The sequence below is a fragment of the Rhagoletis pomonella genome, unplaced genomic scaffold (genome assembly GCF_013731165.1).
Source record: "Rhagoletis pomonella isolate Grant_MI unplaced genomic scaffold, Rhpom_1.0 Rhpom_scaffold_00008, whole genome shotgun sequence".
Classification (NCBI taxonomy): Eukaryota; Metazoa; Arthropoda; class Insecta; order Diptera; family Tephritidae; genus Rhagoletis; species Rhagoletis pomonella.
Genome location: NW_023458562.1, coordinates 1,026,453 through 1,048,049, shown reverse-complemented (window position 1 = coordinate 1,048,049; position 21,597 = coordinate 1,026,453). Strand labels below are relative to the sequence as shown.

The 21,597-nt window shown below is 32.6% G+C and overlaps 1 protein-coding gene across 1 annotated transcript in view; it reads left to right on the top strand.

Moving 5' to 3' along the window:
- The window catches only part of LOC118744098 (microtubule-actin cross-linking factor 1), a 719,134-nt gene that overhangs the window by 45,626 nt on the left and 651,911 nt on the right, over positions 1–21,597 (top strand). The window contains 3 exon segments of the mRNA XM_036476824.1: positions 13,017–13,036; positions 13,038–13,079; positions 18,961–19,050. Coding sequence (XP_036332717.1) covers positions 13,017–13,036; positions 13,038–13,079; positions 18,961–19,050 — 152 coding nt within the window.

Genomic DNA, 21,597 nt, shown 5'->3' with positions numbered 1-21,597 from the left:
TCTCAGAGAATTTTTTTGGTCAAAGGTGTTTCACGTTTTTTCCATACAAAGTGTGTCGACAATTTTCTTTTATATGGAGGACACTGCCAGCAAAAAAATTGCCAAAAATCAACGGAATTTTTTAGCCGCTTGAAACTTGCACTTCCTTAGACTAGAATTTAATGTGCTACAAAACTACAAACATTCTGATTAAAAAGTTTGAAATTTGGGTGAAAAATTGCAAAATTTTTATAATTTTTATACAAAGTTTAAAATCTGAATTTATATGGTGTTTGTTGTATAGCCAGCTAGGCTTTTATAAAAAAATAATAAACATTAAATAAACAAAAGACAAATAGCCAAAACTGGTCAAAATATCGCACTCCTATTATTTTGTGGACAACTGTACATTAGACTGCATCACCAAAAAAAGTTGCGGTTTTTCCGCCGGGATTACAAAATTTATTATATTTTAAGAGGTCTACCAAAATATTTCGGAAAAATATTTAGATTTAAGCGAGCTGAACCGATTTGAAAATGCCTCCAAAAATGAAGTTTTTTATGAATAAAAATAGTTTCTTAAAGAACTTTTTGAGAAAGGTTCCCTCAGATGACAAAACAAATTAGGCTTAAAAAAATCTGCATAAAAAAATTTAAAAATCTTTTCAACGGAATCGTAATAATGAAATTTTTGATGCTGTTTTTTTTTAATTTTTTCAAAGATTGATTTACGAAAAACTTAAATAACTGGGCCAAAACTATTATTTTTTAGACTTATGGGATCTCGGTAAAAAGGTATTTTCCCACTATTTTTATTTATGTGCAAAAAAAGTCATTCGTGTCCCAATGTTTTTTTTTTCAAATACCAACACATCTTGGTTCAACTTTGAATGATGTTCGTTCATTCTACCTTTCTCTTTTTTCCTTTGAATGAGCTTATTAGCAAAGAACTATATTCCTTTTGTTTATTCATTATTTAAATTTTTGTATAAAAGTCTACCTCATACTACATATAATTAAATACATATAAATGGGCATTTCTCTGACATCATGATTTTTTTAAAAATACTATAATTTCAAAGATAAGAATAATTCCAAAACTTATTTAAAAATTTCAGTGCAATGTAAAACAAAAAATGGTTACCAAATGAAAGAAAAAATTCTGTAGAATCTTTTGAGTTCACATGGGCGAATAGGAATGCCCCTTTTATCTATTTTATTTTTTTAAGCTAATAAAGTTAGTCCTTAACATATAATTTTTTTTTAAATAAGAATAGCAAAATTTCAAGGATATTCAAAAATAAAATTATAAAAGGGCATTTTCAATACCTACTCGTCCCTTACGCACCAAAAAATTTAATCTGTTTTAACTTTACAGAATCTCCTCTTTAATTTGATACCTATACTAGTTTTTAAAGTACAATGCACTGACTTTTTAGATCATTTTTTGAAATTCAAATTTCAAAGTTATTTTAAAAAATCCTAACGTCAGAGAGAAACATTAAGAACGCAACTTTACTGACCTTGGTTTCGCGAATATATTGCTTTTTTGTTTGTAAAATTGCCTGTCGCAAGATATTATATGTATATTGAGCTACAAATTTATTTAAAAAAAAATATTAAATATTAAATATAAAAGGAAATATAGCCAAAACTGCTCACCATATCATCCCAAAAATCCCGGGATTCTAGGCAAATAATCCCGGGATTTTCGGGGTTTAAAAAAGACCGGGAGCCCGGGATTAACATTCCTAGTTAGTACATATGCAAGTGGTTTTTGTATACCCAAAATTGGCCAAATTTTTCTATCTTGCAAATTTTCGAAAATTCTCATAACCATGGCATCCGATTCATCAATGTTATGTAGAATTTCCGCTGAATCCAATTATGATGGTCTCACATTGTGAAAATGGAACAGTTTTCGAGATATTTTAAAATTTCGCTCGTTTTGTTATTTTCATGTTAAGTGCATGTGCAAATGGTTTTTATTTAACGAAAATTTACCTTTAATTTTATTTGATAATTTTACATTTTGTACTATATTATTTTTGAAAATATAGACTATATCTTACCTTTTTATTCAACATCGGGTCCTTTTATCATCTCAGTTTTTTGTTCGATGGTTTAACAAAGAAATTAAATACATTACAAACAAAATATTGGAAATGCCCAAAACTTCACTGAAACTTAAGATAATATATAATGATTTGTTTTGGAACGAATTTCCATCATCACTTGTCAAGTTTGGTTTGCAGATAAACCGGTTTCGGCGTTATGCCATCTTCAGTGTAATTTTTCGTGACACTGAAGATGGCACAACGCCGAAACCGGTTTGTCTGCAAACCAAACTTCACAAGGGATGACGTAAATTCGTTCCAAAATAAATCATCTTACCACCCTGTCGGAAAAATCAACCAACAACAACACATAATATATAATCTCTACTTACAACATTGTTTAAGTCAACAATGTAAGATTATAAAATTGTGTAAATTTTCCCTATATAAAAACCACTTGCACATGCACTTAACATGAAAATACCAAAACGAGCGAAATTTTAAAATATCTCGAAAACCGTTCCATTTTCACAATGTGAGATCATCATATTTATTAGCTTCAGCGGAAATAACATAAGATTGATGTATCGAACGCCGGGGTTATGAGAATTTTCGAAGCAAAGAAAAAAAAGAAACAAATAAATAAAATGAAAATAAATAAAAACACTTTTAAAAATTAGATGACATTAAAAAAACATCGAATAAATTTCGAACCCAAAGATTCATACCTTTAAGAGACGCACTTGAGAGTGAACTGAGAAAGAGGATTGAGGCCTACAAACTCAACAAATAAGACACGCTCGGTGATAAAGAAATGCTATCGGAAAGTACCAAATTTTTTGAGATATACGAAAACGACTTGGATTTGGGGATCGGTAATACAATTAAAAAATTTTTGCATGCAGTTTCAACCAGACTATGAAAAAATCTAGAATGTGTTAGCAAAGAAATATGGATGTACAAAGTTTTGTTTGATTATAACGTCAAAGATTGCTTCCCAAATGTGGAAGTTAGGGTGAATTCCAAAACGTCAAAATACAAAGCATCAGTCTCTTTTATTTCTAGACCTCAGTAGATTTTAATGCCAAATCTGCGCAACCACGGTTAGATTTTAGTTTTCTACTAGGTTGCGCAAGTTAGGCTTTTTCTTCTAGTGTGGTTTAGAAATAAAAGAGACTGATGCTTTGTATTTTGACGTTTTGGAAAGCACCCTTACATACACGATTGCTTCGCTTTGCATGACAGATTCGCAATGCAAGAAGCATGCCCAATATAGATAGTTTTAGCCGCAGCGCGAAGCGAAAAGATGGCGAACTCCTATCTTTGTGCGCGCGTTGACCGTCACACAGACGGGTATTTGGCCGATTTAGGAGGCCAAAAGTCGAATTTTAAAAACGCACATTATTCTTTTATAACTGTATATAGGGTGAAGAGAATATAATTCTTGACTAGATTTCGTTATTTTTTAATCCCTCTTTGTTTTCATTCGTTCGCACCGCGCTTTCAAAGTACCGTGTTGATAATTGATTATTTGGTTTTTAGATGTGTTTAATACAAGCCGAAGTGGTAAAAAACTGCTCTAAATCGTGTGTTAATTTTTTTAATTATATTAAATTAGACAATTGTAAAGAAGGTAAATACCATATAATCCACATAGTTTAATACAAATATAATATGAACTGGTACCGGCTGAGGAAAAATATTTTATTTTTGGTAATTTTAATGGATGTGAGGAATAAACTACAGTCATAAAGTTATGTAACACCACTCAACGCCGCTAAGATTCTAAGGGTATAGTTAAAGATGGGTTGAATTGAAAAGTTTGGAGAGTTACAGAGGAAAAAATACATAGTTGTCAGTACATTTAGAAAAAAAAAATCTGCTTGACGGTAAGTTCTAGTAAAAATATGCAAATAAGTTTTTAAGGCAATAAAATCGTAAGAAGTTTTTGAATACTCAGTTTTTAAGACAATAAGGTAGTAAGAATTTTTTGTATACAGAGTAGGCTCGAATATTCGCGAATTGATTACATCAAAAACATTAGGCATTGCATAAAACAGTTTTGACATTCATTATTTTCAGTATATAAAATACAAACGGCTTGAACACTCAAATATCAGATATTTATTTGTTACCACGTGTGCACTTAAAAATGCTTAAAACACGAAGATATTCTAGCTTTAATAAAAATCCGCAGTGTGTCAAGTTCATAGTTCGCGGGGAAATTTACGAGTTTCCGAATGCTGCAATATTTTTTCAATGAATGCAAAGATAGATGCGGCCCAAAAAAAGAACTGAAGTCGGAAAATTATTCCAAGAATGAAATAACTGTAGTTTTGCGAAATTTAAAAGCCAATTAAAAAAGTGGACTGAAGCCTATAGAACAGCCGATACTTTTATAAAAAATAATCAGGAATGGATTAAAGGATCCTTTTCTATACCAAAAACGATCAGTCTTCCAGGACGGCCTACCAAACCTTTGGTTGAGTCCAGCGATAGAACGAAGAGACGTAAAACCGAAACTGAAACGGAACTGTAGTGATACGGGAGAGTTGACTCTAGCTACTACAATAAAATTACGGTCAGCAGGAATGAGAGATGCATCTGAAGTACTTAAACAAATTACTTCATCACCGAATCGGGCACATAAATATTAAATCGCGTACCAAGAGAGTCAATCAAACTCGAAATCTAACGAGTAGTTATCAATCTTAAAAGCTCTTTCGATGTTTATCGAAGCTAATTTGACATAATTAATTGTGCCCCTTTTAAAAATTACATACCAAATTCACTTGTTTTCATTATTTTTTAAATTTAAACACCTATAATTCAAAAGTAATGCAGCAAATAGGTCCACATTTTTTTTGAGGCTTCAAGTATACGTCAATGAATTATATCCAAAAGCAACCAGCTTCATATAGTTTACAACAGTGAAAATAAAGCTAAATAACACAAAGGTTACCTGTTTTTTAGATTTGCCCATATATGATATTCATATTGTTATAATTAACTTAACCTATTATATACATTGTATTTAATTTTAAATTTAAAAGGTGGCAGCCCTGTTCAAGATAGGTTCAAACTATAACCTTATAAATTAATTTTTAAACAGATGGTAACTCTCCTACACGTTTCTTGGAAATAAAGCCTTTTCAAACCCATTTCGAATCTTACCCACATTGTAGTAATTCATTTAACTTAATTGCGTTTAATTTTTAAGCAGGCGGCAACCCTTTTAATGTTCTAACTTAGATATAAAGCTTCTCCTCGCCGATACGAACACGTAGGTCTCAATTTTTCTACAATGGGACCTCGATAACATGGAGTCTATCGATGTCGAACATTAATCACCTTTTTTCGTTTTTTTTGTTGGAATACTTGGACATCCTCCCCCTCTGTTTACTTGATATTAAACATTTAAAGTTTTAAATATCGTAATACGTCGTTTCTAAGCATTTTGAGTTAAAATTTTCATAAAAATAATTTTGGCCGCCTAAATCGGTCAAATACCCCTATGTGCGTCAGCTGGTTTAATTTTTATTTTTATATAATATTTAAATATATAAAATCAACACCAAATTTCACCAGTTAAAAAGCGGTACAAAATTGTTTCCTTGGCGTTCATTGTTGCATACCTACTGATAGAACTTTTTAGAAAAGTATCGATACTAATACTCAGTTAGAATACTCTAAAGAACATTCGATGCCAGTACTCATATTTGAAAAAAAAGTATCGATAATACTCGTAATTTCAAGTATTTTTAGAGCAAACGCAAAAAGTGAGGAAAAATCAGATTGCTTTGATTTCATGACCTCTTTCTATTTGTAAATTTAATAGACATAGCTTTTTAAAGTTGAAATCTGATCAAACAAACAAGCATTTCTAGAGGAGTGTTTGAAGTAAACTTGCCATTAGTTTACTTCTAAGTGCCATCTTCAGTGGCATTTTTCGTTCTCAACCAACATCAACACTTAAAATAAATGTTTATAGCAAACAGTTTATTGAAAGATTTTTAAACCAAATATTTTATAAGTGTTTGACGCTTATATCTATAAATCACTTTACTTTGAAAATTATATGGAAATGTAGAAAGGGATAAATAAATGAGACCGTGAGAGCAGAAGTGGCTTAACCCAAAATTATGATTTTGGTACTTTTCTATTTAGAATAGTCGCAAACTTGATTTTAAAAACAAATTACCTCATTCCTTAATTTAAAGTATAAAGCTACGTACTGAACCATTAAATTAAGATATAAGTGAGCTTTATTTGAAAATTTATCACTTAGAAACTCTTTTAAGAAGTTAATTACAGTGACGAGTAAAACTGTGTAACACTTTTTATTTCAGCCACCGCTATATTTCCAAGTTCTAACGACTCTCACCCTTTTGTTGTATATTCCTGTTGGTACACCCCTACTCTCTCTCTATTAACGACTTGAAGTCAATACAACAACAACAAAAAAAAACAGACAAAAATTTAAATTAAGGCAAATGTTACAGTTTTGCACTCACTCTCAGTTTTGGCGTTTTACAGTTATCTTTTACTTAGTAGGAAGTCAGATGAATTTTTTCCGTATTTTAATTTATTGAAGAAGTGATCACCAGTAAATAATATGGTTAATCAGGAATCATAAATGTAAATAATAGATTTACTGCGGAGAGGCGGGACCGCAGGAAAAGTGGCTAACACTTGAAAATGTTAGCACTGTGAAAAACTATAGCCTAAAGTGTTCCCAAGGACAAAGGAAGTTTGTCAAAAAATATTACGATCCGATATCTTGTGAACTTAGCAGCAAGTAGCGATGCAGCCACTATTACAGCGCTTAAGGTATTAAACTTTAATGCAAGTCAGTAGACAGCGAGGCGGAGAATTGCCAAATTGAGCGCAAAGGCATCATAAAATAAGAAAAAAGCAAATTTAATCAAAATACATGTGCGAGTGTGGCAGCATTTTGCTGTATCGCCCGAAAGCCGGACCGTTACCTATTGGGATATGCTAGGCCTTTCAGAATGCAATTAAAAACACATTAGGGCTATTCTCCAAATCTTGCAAAGCCATTGCACTTAGCAGGGATTGCATGGATTGCATATGCAACGTTGCAAAATAGCATAGCAAGATAAATGAAACCCTGTGCTAGTCGTTTTGTTGTTGGAATTGCTACATATTTCCCTCATTCCTCTCATCTCGCTCACTTCATTTTTTTTGCTGTCTCTTGTTATTGATACATACTCTCGCTGCTTGCTACCCATGCATGCTACCATTTTATCGTACTCTTCGAAATTTGGAATAGTATTTTTGCATTTCGTACAAGCCGTGCATCGTGTAAGACTTCGAGAACACCCCTATTTTTAAGTTTCAATTGAAGGTTATTTGGTCTGACTTTCAATCAGATGGCCGGGCATGGTATTGGATCAAAGACCCAAATTAAGCCCATGCGCATCATGTACTGTGAATCACAGTGGTCGGTCAGTAATAGTTTGGGGTTGTATTTCAAAAATTTTGTTTATCCGCTAGTACGGATTATGCGTAAGGAACAGTATCTGTTCATATTTCAACAAAATTTGCAAGATGTAGTCGAAAAAATTTGAGTTTCTGCTGAAAAATCGCCCAAAACACACTGCACATGTTCGCAAAGACTGGATACAAAGGTAAAAATTTGCTAATTTGAAATGACCTCCACAATCGAGAATTTGCGAAATCAACTAAAAGCACAGCTTACTAAGTATCCAAGTCCGTCCAATGGAGTACATGTGCTGAAAGCAAACTAGGAATATATGGGAGGATATACCTCCAAAATTTTTACAGAGATACAAATAAGGTATGGTAAATCGCATCCAGGAACTAAAAAAGCAAAAGGGTACTGAACATTGTGTTAATAGTTTTTTTTCGTGAAACTTGTTAAAAAGTTCTTAACAATATATGAGTGCAAAACTGTAACATTTGCATTAATTTACATTTTTGTCTGCTGGTTTTATTATTGTCGTTGGATTGACTTCAAATCATTATGAGAGAGGAGGTGCAGGTGTGCCAATCGGAATATACAACAAAAGTCTGAAAGTCGTTAGAACTTCGGAAATATAACGATGGCTGAAGTAAAAAGTGTTACACCATGTTACAGTTTTGCCCGTCACTGTAGGTACAAAAGAAAAATACTTGTGTGTTAGGCTGCTTCTGCTCTAATGGCCTCAAATGTGGGGAGCCCCATTCTCTAAAAGAAAGATAAGCTCTCTTCCATAATTTTTTTTCGAGAACGGTTTGGATTTCGAAATTTCAGCGAAGGTAAAATACATAGGATACCGAATGCTCCGTTACGCTGGAGAATGGGCAAGTTATCGAGCCGAAGACCACCCTCTTATACCATTCATTATGGAAGGTCAGGCAAGAATTCCTTTTCCAAATATTAAAGAATTTTTAACCGAGCCCGGTGTTGAAATTACCCCTCCCTCTTCTTCTATGTTGCGTACAAATTGCATAGCTGTACCGACTACTAGTAGCTCATTAGAACAAAATATGTATTAATTTTTACTATGGCAGAATATTTAAATTCAAAATTTTAAAGCTGTTTTTCCCGAATTTTTGGTTTTTTGAGTCGTGACAGCATTGAGGTAAATGAGTATTATGTTCATTTACACGACATTCACACTGGATATCAAAAATAATTTCGGAACATTCGCCATAATGTTTGTTGGATAATTTTTTAACAATTTTCAATGTAATTGAAAGAACGAAATTGAGTATGTAAATTTAAAATTTTTTTACTAAAAAAGCTTTTAACACGCCGATTCTTTTTGGTATTCGCGATATTTACTCAGTGTTTGCCAAAGTATCGAGCTCTCGATACTACTCAGTACTCCTGAAAAGTATCTATATTCTGTACTCGGCACTCGTATCGTTCTATTACTAGGCATACCTTATCGCATGATAAAAATATAGTAAGGTAGAACCGCTGAGAGTCACTTTTAAAATTCTTGACATTTCCAAACAATTTAATTTTTAAATTAACTCACAAACTCACACACACATTTTCATTTTCAATCTCAAGCAACAACAATTTCGAACAATTTCAATTTTTTATTTTCACTTTTATATGATTTTAAAATGTTGGCAAGCTTCAAAAAAAAAATCATGGCCGACAAATTGAGAGAACGGTTCTACCTTGCTATGTTTTTATCATGCCTTATCGTCTTGCGCCCTACTGACAAAGTTATAAATGTCCCGTAAAGCCACAAAGTTTTATCTGTCATCAGCTTAAGAACATACCTTTCTCTTTCTAAACTGTAGCTGATAAAAACCCGACTTCGGACGTCCATGATGGAAAAGCTGAACTTTTTGGCTTTTATTCACGCAGTTTCTTTAAGATATAAATAATAACACAGTCACTACTATTGTCCGGCACTGTACATACATACGTATGTATGTACCAGGAATGGAATTTCAAAATGTGCCAAATGGTCTTCAAAAATAGTGCCGAACCCAATATGAAAGTGCCACAAAATTAAATTGTTTAAGGCGTTTTAAGAACAATATATTTTTTGAAATAATATTTTTAAAACACACTGTAGTAATATAATAATTATTAATTAGCTAAATTATTACAGTAATTCACTTTTATGAAGGATTCCTTAGACATATACATAAATTCATAGTAAAATTACACAGAATCCCAAAAATCGTAATTTCAAACTTTGCACAAAAATTATAAAAATTCAGCAGGTTTTCCCAACAACAAACTTTGAATTCAGAATTTTTAAGGAGATTCCAAGTTTTCAATTTCATGCATTTTTTCCATATAAAGCGTGTTCGAAATTTTTTTTAATGGAAAAAAAATATCAAAAATCATTGGAATATTCCAGAAATTTGCACTTTTATTTAATGGACTATAAAACTGCAAACTTAGAATCTTTCTAAAAATGTTGAATTAAAAGCTTGGTACGGAAACTTACTTTTCATACTGCGTATTCACAATAGTGTGCCTCTGTGAAAGAAAGTGCAAAAAATGGCACTATTGTGCCTACTTCTCCATCACTGGTATGTACATACACACATGAAAAATTAAAAAGTTTTTTCTTCATTCAATATCCATCCAATATCCATGGTGTTTTAAGAGTATATAGAAAAACCTAATCGTAATTTTTACCAGTAAGGATAGGTTATGTTTAAAACTTAAAAAAGCTAACATCTGAAGCAGACCCGTGGCCGCTTTTTGCCTTAGTACTCCCAAGGGGGCCCACACCACGGAAACAGCCTAGGAGCTCATAGATCCTAAATTCGGCACAACCTTGTATGAATTCGCCTTGCTGCAGTGCAAGCATATGCACATACTAGGGATGTTTGGAATGTCATATTTTTCACATTCGCGAATGCGAATGTTTGGAATAACATTAAAAAAGCTATAATCAACTTAAATCATCGTTGAACGAGTGCTTAACTTATACAAAGCCAAGTTCAAAAGGTGCATATTACATATATTTCAAAAAAAGTTATTTTTCTGCCTTTTCTCCCATGAGGCGATTTCGTAGAGCCTTGATTTCGTAGAGCCGGCTGCACTGAACAATTGCTCACATGGAACGCTGGCGGGTGGAGCGCTCTAATATTTGCGGACCAGATCTGTCAATTTGTCGTATTTTAGTTTAGTTTTCCTCCAATCGAGAGAATTTTCACCGAGATAAGCTCGTTTTTCTTTAAGATAGGCCTTCAATTGAGCTTTCATTTCACATTTTTTAATGTCTCCAGATTCTACATCCAAGCCTTTGGTTTTGCTGGAGGAATCTAAAATTATTTCTAGGTTGCTTATAAGACTTTTAGCAGAACTTGTTGAAGGCCCATCAATGTTGCTTGATATACTACTTAACCGTTTAGCGCCTGAAGCTAAAAGCCGGTTATTGTCCGCACCCTGGTTAGACAGACTTACTGCCATTTCAACAATCATTTGATGGGAATGCGAATGTGTAAAATGATGCGAATCATTCGCGTAACGAATGCGAATGCAAATATTCGCAACATCCCTCGTACATACATACCAGGGACGGTGATTATGAGTAAAATAATTTAAATTAGCATTTAATGTTTATGATTTTTATTTTGTCAACGGAAATAATTATTATTTGATTTAAATTTCTTCGGCCACGAATGAGTAGTCCACTTGCGAAGTGCGCTATGTAAAATTTTTTCGATGTTTAGTTTTTGGTGGATTACACCAGTATTTAAAATAGTTTCATGTCCACTAAGAACACAGTGCAAAATCTTTTTATATTTTGAAAAAATAGCATCAAATGTTAACTCTTCTTCCAAAAGTCGCTATCATACTTACTTATAAACTTTCAAAAGTATACATCTTCTGATGAACTTAGAAAACTGCTTTGGGTCGTATAGACAGACCATTAATGTTTTCTTATGTCATGTTATGTTATGTTACAATTTTATAAGGCTCTTATTTATCAAAATTTTCAGGTAATATTAAAAAAGATTCAATTTAAATGTTACTTGTTGTCGTAGTCGTTTTTTCAAATTTATGCCTTTCTTTTATAAAATTACATAACGCTGTTTGCAAGTGGTCTTCTCAAATATTGATTATTTTATGATTTTTATTTTTTCGCTCAGAGATAATAATCATTATTGAGTTTAATTTTTCCACTTAAAAATAATGATTACTTAAAAAATTGAAAAGGCCATGCAGACGCAACCTGAAAATTTTGGAACTTATTCCTTTTATTAGGGTGTCGTACCTCTGAAGAGGATACGTGGGAAATCACGCTGGTATAGCTTTTGAGTTTTTGGAATGATCATTATTCTTACGTGAAAAAATAAAACTCAATATTAATTCTAAGATAAAACCAAAGGCGATATCTCCGAGCCAATATAAGTATATTTTATATATTTATTAAGCTTTCGGTGCTAGCATTGCACCCTCATCAGAATTACACTAAAATAGGCAACAATTAGTCAACATACTTATTACAATAACATGTATCAACCATAGAGTACTTACAATATATGTATATAATCGTTATTAAACTCAATTATTAATTATTATTTTTAAATCTTTATTGGTAAAATTAAAAAAATTAAAATAATTGTAAATTACAGTAGGACGTGCGAACACAAATACCTGAATATAGCTAAAATTATTTTACGACGATGATTTTTTTGTTTAAAATAAAAAAAAATAATGATTATTATCCGTCCCTGATACATACTGCTAGAGTTGGAAGAAATCTGAACAGATCTGGCGTTCATTTACGCAAATTTTGTTTATTGGATAGTAGGTATAACAAAGCTTCAAATACAAAGTTTGACATTGAAAGAAAGTATGGAAATTGTGACAACTGTGAAAAAGCAATACGAAATGTTGAACATATATATGCATACTCAGAAAAAGTTGAAAGTATTTTGGGCCTGCCTATACGAAAACTGTTCATATAAAAGATATGTATATTACTTACGGGTTTCACAACCAGGACTGCACATCTATCGAAATACACTCCAGCAGAATTAAGTTTATTTAAATTTTGTCCAACTACACCCACGGATGTGGAAAGGAGTTTTTCGAATTATTCAACAATTTTAAATTACCAGAAAAGGTAATTATCGATTGATAATTTAAAAAATAATGTTATTCTATACTGCAATGACAACGTATGATTTTGATAGTGTTTTTTTTTCCAAATAACGACGGAAAAATTAGAAAAATTCTATTTTATCCGAATTTCAGCACCATAAAGCTCGATTTGAAAAATAGCAACTAAAATAATGTAAGAAAATAAGTCATTTTATTTATTTAGCTGAATTTTGCTAACTGGGTTTTAGAAGGCTGCACTTCTCAGGAAAAAATAATATTTGCTTGGAAAATGTAACAATTAATTAGTAGGTAATATTTTTGTAGTCTGCATTAAGTATTTACTAATTCTAACAACAATCGTTCTTATGATTTTTAATTGTGGTTTCTTTTTGCTCCTCTTATTCTCTTTGTATTTGCAGATGAGCGAGATGCTATTCAAAAAAAAAACATTTACTAAATGGGTAAACAAACATCTCAAAAAGGTATGGAAATAGTCATCGTTGAAGAAACTATAATAATAAGCATATTATTAAACTAAAAAATTGTCCTTTTACCTCCCTTTTATTAGCTCGGGATGTAACTATGTAATATTGACGCGCCTAAAAGATGCAGCGATTTCTATTTTCAAGTTACATACCTGATGACAGTACGAATGGAAATTATAATAGCGAGGTTATAGTTTTTTAAACTATAATTTTTTTGAATTTGGTTAAAATACACCAAAGTAGTCAAAAGTACAATTAAATTTCAGAACAAAAAAAAAAATAACTTAAGGACGAGCACACCTAAAAGTTAAACATTCTAAAAATAGAATTATTTAAAAAAAAAAACAAACAAAACCAACAACACACGATCAAGTGTGAATTGCAGCGGAATGCTGCGCTTGATTGTGTTGGCTTAACAAAAAAAAAGAGCAACAATAATTTACAAGGCGAACTTAGCACAGTGCGTCGATTCGAATCCTACTGAACGAAGTCTGATGTGGAAATGTGGTGATTTCCGAAATAGCTATCACTTCCGCCATTTTTCAAAAAAAAAAATTATAATAATAAAAGTTATTGTTGCTTTTCCACAATAGTTTTTCATTTAAAAATGGCCTAGAGCTCAATAAAATTGTTGAATATAATTGTTATAAGGCTATAGAATAAAAAAAAAACAAATTTCAGAACGAAGCTAATATTTTTCAATATAACACTTGCGCGGATGATTTTGTTCAAACGGTCCACGAAGGCAAGAATTCATAAATTGTTACTCTCTTTCTTTTTTAATTACCAATTGTTTTACAAAATTTTATCTGGAGCGTCAAAAGTGAGTGCGTTTTTTTACCATTTTCAAATGGTTTTCATGATAAAAATTGTTTGTTTGTACTTTTGCATACAGCGTGGCGACGAATAACTGCTACCCTGTTTTTTTTTTGATAAATAAAAGGGTACTTTATAGATTTTGCGAAAAAAGTATTTTATTGTTAATTTTCTACAGATTTTACTTTAGTTGTATTAATTATTTTAATCCTTTTTTACTTTTGCCAGCAGTTTAAAATCTGAGAGAAAAGTTCATTTGGCACGCAAGTCTTTTTCATGTGTATTTTTTCTTATGCTTTGTATAAAAAAATACAAAAGATAAAAAAACTTTATAAGGTTGGTCGAATGAATGGCCGTTCTAGTCACCAGTTCCGAGTCTATTCGATTTATGAGTATGAGGCCTTATGTTGGACAAAACGGGGAGTATAAGGGACTCAAAATGGAGAAAATTTGCCTATGGTTACAGAAGATATGGGATAAATTAACTGACGAAGACCTGCGTGCCAAATGAACTTTTCTCTCAAAGTTTACACTGCTGGAAAATGTAAATAAGGATTCAAATTTAAAAACCAATTAATACAACTAAAGTAAAATCTGTGGAAAATTAACAATAAAATACTATTTTCGCAAAATCTATAAATGACACTTTTATTTCTCAAAAAAACCTGGGTAACAGTTATTCGTCGCCACGCTGTATAAATACTGTATCGGTCATATCTATAGGACGCCATTTCAAGGTGATATTGTCTGCCACTTATTTTTATTTATTTATTTTTGAGAATTTTCAATTAAAATATAGTTCATTCTCGGACAAACCCCACATAAACCCAAGTTTAATAATTTGTAGAAAACTACAAAAAAGTGCAACACACTTTCACCTATATTTCAAACTTTTTTCTAGGAAGTGTTAGAATTTTTTTGAGTACACAGTTCTTTAGCCCCTTCAATTTTAGTCTGATAATATGCAAGTTTCAAGTGGCTACGAATTACCGTTAATTTGAATTTTTTTTTGTCGCATTGGCACCCATACAATGAATAAATTCAATTTATTTGTATATGGAAGAAATCCACAACAGCTTTGGTCAAAAAAATTCTAACAAATCAACGGCAACTTTTAGCCACTTGAAACGTGCAGATTTTCAGACTAAAATTAAAAAAAATACTGTGTACTCAAACAAATTTTAACACTTCCGAGAAAGAAGTTTGAAATTAAGGTGAAAAATTGTTGCACTTTTTTGTAGTTTTCTGCAAGTTATTAAACTTGGGTTTATATGGGGTTTGTCCGAGAATACGATATACAAAATTTGGGCCCGGTTGAAGGTGGTATGAAACCTACGCCTTGAGTTATAAGTTTGAAATAACCCAAATATTACATTTTTATTTAAAATTTTGTATAGACTTGAATTATTATTTTAGTTAACAACTTTTCCAAATCACCGATAATAAACCAAATGGTTCTATAAATAATTTATTTAAGACATTTGTAAAGTATATATATTTCCACAGAATTTAATATTTTGATCTAAGTAAATAATAAAACTAGTGAACCCGCATGGCTTCAAAACACCAAAATTTAATTAAATTTTTTAAACAGATGAAACCCTATTCAAAAACCCACCGCTAAAAAGGCTCTAACTTCAAAAAATAAAACCTGTGCAGATCTGTGTAGAATCCCAGTTCTTTAATTTGACTCTCATTTTGGAAATTCGAAATAACGGTGAAGATGTGATGACCTTCAAAAAAAATAGACGGAAACCCTATATTAAAGTATTATCAGCCCAATGTTTTCTTAAAACTCTTTCGTTTGACATTAATATTTCGATGTTTCATTTATGTAGCTGGCGTATAAGTAAAACAAATTCGACTTTTCAAACAAGTGGCAACCCCTTTAAAGGTATTTTCAAACTAAATATTTTTTTTATCGTTTAAAATACAGTCCAGAAATAAAGTCTATTCAAACCCATTTCGTTTGATGCCCATCTTTTGGCAATCCTTTGAACTTATTAAATAATTTGAATTAAATTTGTTCAACAGGTGGCAGCCCTCTACTGGCAACCTGAAAAATCTAAATGTTCGATTTAAAGATTTCTTAACACCCGTTCGTTTGATACCCATATTTAAAAGTTTATGTAACTTATGTATAATTAAACTATGTAAATACGACTATCAAAACAGGCGGCAACCCTCTTAAAAATCATTTTCGATCTAAAATTTCTTTAATTATATTTCGTCTGAAATTGTTATAAATAGTATGATGAATTAAGTGAAAATTAATTTTTTAAACACGTGACAACCCTCCTAAATATAGTTCTGAAATAGAGGATTTTAAACCCATCTCCATTGATAACCATCGTTTAGTAATTCATTTAACTTATTAATTAATTTTATTTTAGCCCTTTAAACTGGGGCAACTCTCAAACACATCAAAAATGTTCTAAATTTTCAAACTAAATATTTCTTGAAACTTTCATTCGGCATCCATTAACGTAGTTAAGACATAAAGCCCTTTCAAAACCATTTCGATTGCTACCCATCTTATACCAATTGATTTAACTTTTTAAATAATTTGTGCTTAATTTCTTAACAGGTGGCAACTCTTTTCGAAAAAGTTAAACCTTATTGAACATGCACACCCTAAGCCCTTTTATTTGAACACCGCATTTAGGAAAATTTAACGAACGGTGTGGATATGTTGGCATTGATTATTAAATAATTTGAATTCAATTGTTTTACAGGTACTAGTTTACACGTCTACCAAGGCCAAGCGCTTTAATTTGACACCCCATTTTTGAAGATCGAGCGAACGGTGCAGATCTTTTGTCCAGCACAAAAAATTACTTCGCGTATTATATACATGGATACTGGTTTTTTCCACCAGATGTGCCGTAATATCGATAATACTATTTTGTATTCATAAGACATATTTTTGTAAATGACAGAAATTTGCGGTTATAATATTTTGTGACTTGTAACACAACACATACTGTTTTATACCATGCTCTGCGGTATTATTCACAACTCTTAGTGCGCTTATAATTCTCTTACCATTCTGAAAATCCTCACCATCTTGCCAAGTTGGATTTTTTTCAAAAATTTCTTACAAATGTTTACAAATTATGATCCTAATACCGAAATCAATTGGAAACAGGTTTTTATACGAGTATGCACGATTTTTTTTAACTCTTGTTTTGCCTGTTTTTGATCACTTTTGTTAAATGAATCTGAGGTGCAGGAAATTTCTAAATATGTCGTAATTGAAGCTCAAACCTTCGTCTAAGAGAACATAACACAGGCCAACAAAGTTTATGTTGACTAAAATATTACAGCCGATCCGTATAGGATTTGTCCCGTAGAGCCCGAATCTGATCATGAAAATTTTTAATTAGCTACAGTTCTGAAGCAACTTGAGTTTAAAGGTGTCTTTCTCATCTTCATTTCCACTGCTAGAGTCAGAGTGCATCGGTATTTTGGGGCCGGCCGCTGGATTTTTCTTTAGGGGGGTTTTATGTAAAGTCATTCGTAACCACCAAGAATATAAGTTTCTTTTTTTTTATTTAGAGTATTCAGCATATTGTATTTAATCGTGGATATAATTTAGTAAAACTCAAAGGAAAGTCACACGCAATTCACCGAGGTATAGATATAAATTCTTTTAATACTGAGCCAACGTTAACATCCAAATTGCGATGAATATTGAGAAAAGCTAGCCCATTAAGTGCTCGTTCTCTGCCCACGCCTGCACATTAGCCTGCGCCTTAGCTGTATGGAGAAAAATTTTTGTTAAGCTACAAAGCAAGACCCTAGAAATTTTCCTTTGGTCATAAAAACATGCCCTGCGAAAAATTGTTAAAATCGGACAAGGGAAAGACGTGCCTGGAAAGGCCCTAAAGTTCAGCATTATCACGCAATCTCTCACAAAGTGGTCAAAATTGCCTATAAGTCAGTGGGAAATTTTATATATTTTAATGGCACTTGATGTAGTTTTGCAGCTCTGACGTCTTTCCGTTATCCGATTTAAAAAATTTTTCGCAGGTCACGTTTTTATGACCAAATGAACCTTTCTGGGGTCAGTCTTGCATTGTAGGCCAAAGTTGCAAAATAGGGCCCAGGCTACTGCCCATGCATGATCATTGAATTATTTTGAAAAAACTATAAGTAAAAAGGGGAGCGAAGGGTGTTATAGACCACATAAGGAAAAATTTCTGTAGAAAAAACGGAAACCTCAATTTTTTATGGATAACAACTTTTGGTACGGCAAATGTTACAGCTGTTTTCGATAGATTTATTATTTATGGCTGATTATGACTTCGCAAGTATAAAGTTTCCATCGGCTCCAGATTTTGAAAAAACGAGGTCAAAGTATCAAAAAATCGCGGTTTTTGCAATATGTATTTTAGAAGCTGTGGTGTAGTGGTAAGCAGGGCGCGTTTCCACTCCGCAGCGTTCGGGTTCAAGCCCTGGTCAAAGCACCATCGCAAAAAAAAATATAGAAAAAAGGTTTTTCCTTAACAGCGGTCGTCCTTCGGCAGGCAATGGCAAACCACCGATTGTTTGCGATCATAAAAATACAATCGCCGTTCGGAGTCGGCGTAAAACTGTAGGTCCCTCCACTTTGTGTGACAACATCAAGGCGCACACCACAAATCGGAGGAGACGCTCGGCCAAACACTAACATATGTGTAAGCGCCAATCTATTATTATTATTATTATTATTTTAGAAGCTCTAGCAAAGAAACAAAATTTGAAAGAACCTTCCTGGCTTAAACTAAACCTAGATCTCTCGACTACCATCTCTGAAAAGTGATCTTAAATATTTGAGATCTTAAACTAATTTTTAAACTAAATGATTTTGTTGGCCTGTGTTATCTTACAAAAGTCTTTCAACTATCTTTGCTAAAGTTGCCTTGTTAAGCTATGCCTTAGTGGAATTTTTTTTCCCTGAACTTTATATGGAATCCTAATCTGCTAGCAAGCATGACAAAAAAATTGCACATACAACTCCCACCCTCACATACATAAATATATGCGTAATATTTAAACAAATTTTTTTAATTAATTATAGGCGAAAAGGCAAGTGGACGATCTATTTGAAGATCTGAGAGATGGTCACAATTTACTCACACTTCTGGAAGTGCTATCGAATGAGCATTTGGTAAGTTGAATTAAACCACCTAGTTACTAATGATTTATTGGGCCCAACTATTATAATACACTTAGCAGGGATCACACCATCTGTGCATTTGTACAGATTTGTACATTTTGACAGCTTCAGAGTGGAGTTGCTTGGAAATTTTTGTATTAAGCGGAACTCGTTCTCGATACAAATGGCTGACTTCCAAAATATATGTATGCAATGTATGTGAGACATTCTTTTTCATATCGGACACCAAATTTGGTGCACACTTTCGATTGGCTTAAATTTTTTTTTATGGGTTCTGTAAAAACGAAGGCTACGTCTGTTCTGCCTTCTCGGGATTGGATAGAGAAGCAAAGCGAATGGGTTTGGTGGTGAACGAGGACAAAACGAAGTATCTCCTGTCATCACACAAACAGTGAGAGCATACGCGTCTTGGCACCCACGTCACTGTTGACAGTTACAAGTTTGAAAAAGTAGACGACTTCGTTTATTTGGGAACCAACATTAACTCCAATAATAATGTCAGCCTTGAAATCCAACGGAAAATCACTCTTGCCAACAAGTGCTACTTGGAACTGAGTAGGCAATTGAGAAGTCAAGTCCTCTCTCGTCGTACATAGATCACACTCTATCATGTCACTCATCATGCCTGTGCTGGTGTATGGCGCGGAGGCATGGACAATGAAAACATCTGATGAAGCGGCTATTGGAGTTTTCGAGAGATAGATTCTGCGAAAGATTAACGGACCTTTATTTAACGCTGAGCTGTATGAGCTTTACAACGATATTAACATAGTGCAGCGAATTCAAATTCAGTGGCAATGCTGGCTTGGCCATGTCGTTCGAATGTACAGAAACGCTCCTGCTCTGAAAGTATTCAACGCGGGTCGCGATGCTGGTAACAGAGGAAGAGGAAGTCCTCCTCTGCGTTGGAAAGACCAGGTGGAGTAGGACTTGGCTTCACTTGGCATTTCCAATTGGCGTCAGCACAGAAGAGAAATGACTGGCGTGCTGTTTTGGACTCGACCAAAATCGCTTAGGCGGTTACAGTGCCATTAAAAAAGAAGAAGATACATGAAATAACCTAGTATTTACGTGTTCGGGGATTTTTATTTATTTTTTTTCTTCGCAGATATGATCTGTCAAAGTTCGCATTTTTTCGGATTCGGACTAATCATGTACTTCTTGAAATCATTATATCTCGGGTTCTGCTGATCGTAGAGACTTCATCTTAACGTCATTTTAAAGCTAAGAAACTGGCTTAACATTTCTATATATTTATAAGATGGTCAAGATTGTCCCAAAGCTAACTTAGCTATTAACAGTTGAACTTTTTGAAGTTGATTTGCATAGTGAAGTTGTGAAACAAATATTGGTAACGAAGCTATATTCTGCCGAAATTCGCAATATAATCTGCGTTTTGCTAATCTTAGTTCTGCAATTGCCACGCCCATTTCTAGGGGTTCGCCGCATTAAAGAAAAATCTTGTCATACAAATATTATACCTAGATAGGTATTCTATCGGAATCGTAATAAAATTTTACTTTTTGTAAAAACCCGATGTTTAACACATTGCCAAATATATCTTAACATAAGTTTTTGAAAACAAATTACAAAAAATTGTTGATTCTCACAAAATAAACCATCTCGTCATAAAGAAAAATATTTAAAAAAATAGTTCTTGAAAAACGCTCATTTTTTTAACCGCGCTTTTTATAGGACTACGATCGTATAATTTTAAATCCCTAATTTACTGGTCTTCACTATGCAAATCAACTTCAAAAATTTCAACTGTTAATAGCTAAGTTGGCTTTAGGACAATCTTGACCATCTTATTACAGATGTTAAGCCCGTTTCTTAGCTTTGAAATGACGTTAAGATGAAGTCCCTAAGATGAGATATAACGATTTGAAGAAGTACATGATTAGTCAGAATCACGAAAAAGTGCAAACTTTAACAGATTATATCTCAAAAAAAAAAAAAATGAAGAAAAAAAACTCCTTCAACACGTGTTAGCTTATTTTATTTTATTTTATTTTTATTGAACCCACAAAAAAAATTTGAAGCGAATCGGAGGTATGACAATTTTTTTTACCGTCCGACTTAAAAAAGAATGGCTCATGTGCGGTGTGCAAACAAAGCAGATATGCTTGAATATTATAAATGTAATGTTTTCACAGTTGAAACTGTAAATTTCGGTTTTTTAAACCAGTTTACAGTTGGTTAAATTAAGCTCCTAATTTTCCGATTTGAAGGAGTAGATAACTTAAAGTTTTTCTTTCGGTGTTTTTGTAAGTCTACAATAGCCGTGTTTTTTCTTACACGCATATACATATACGCCTAACGTGTAAAACAAAAAATAAGCACCAACAATTTCCATTTGAAAACAAGTAATTTTGATTTTATCGACAACTATTCATAAGCGCACATAAATACGTGTAAAATAAACATGCCTATTTAAGATAAAAGGGGGTGATGAAGACGACGTGTTTCCTCATGAAATTTTTTTTTTTCATCTGTCATTCGCATTTGAACAAAACAATAAATAAACTAGAAATTCCA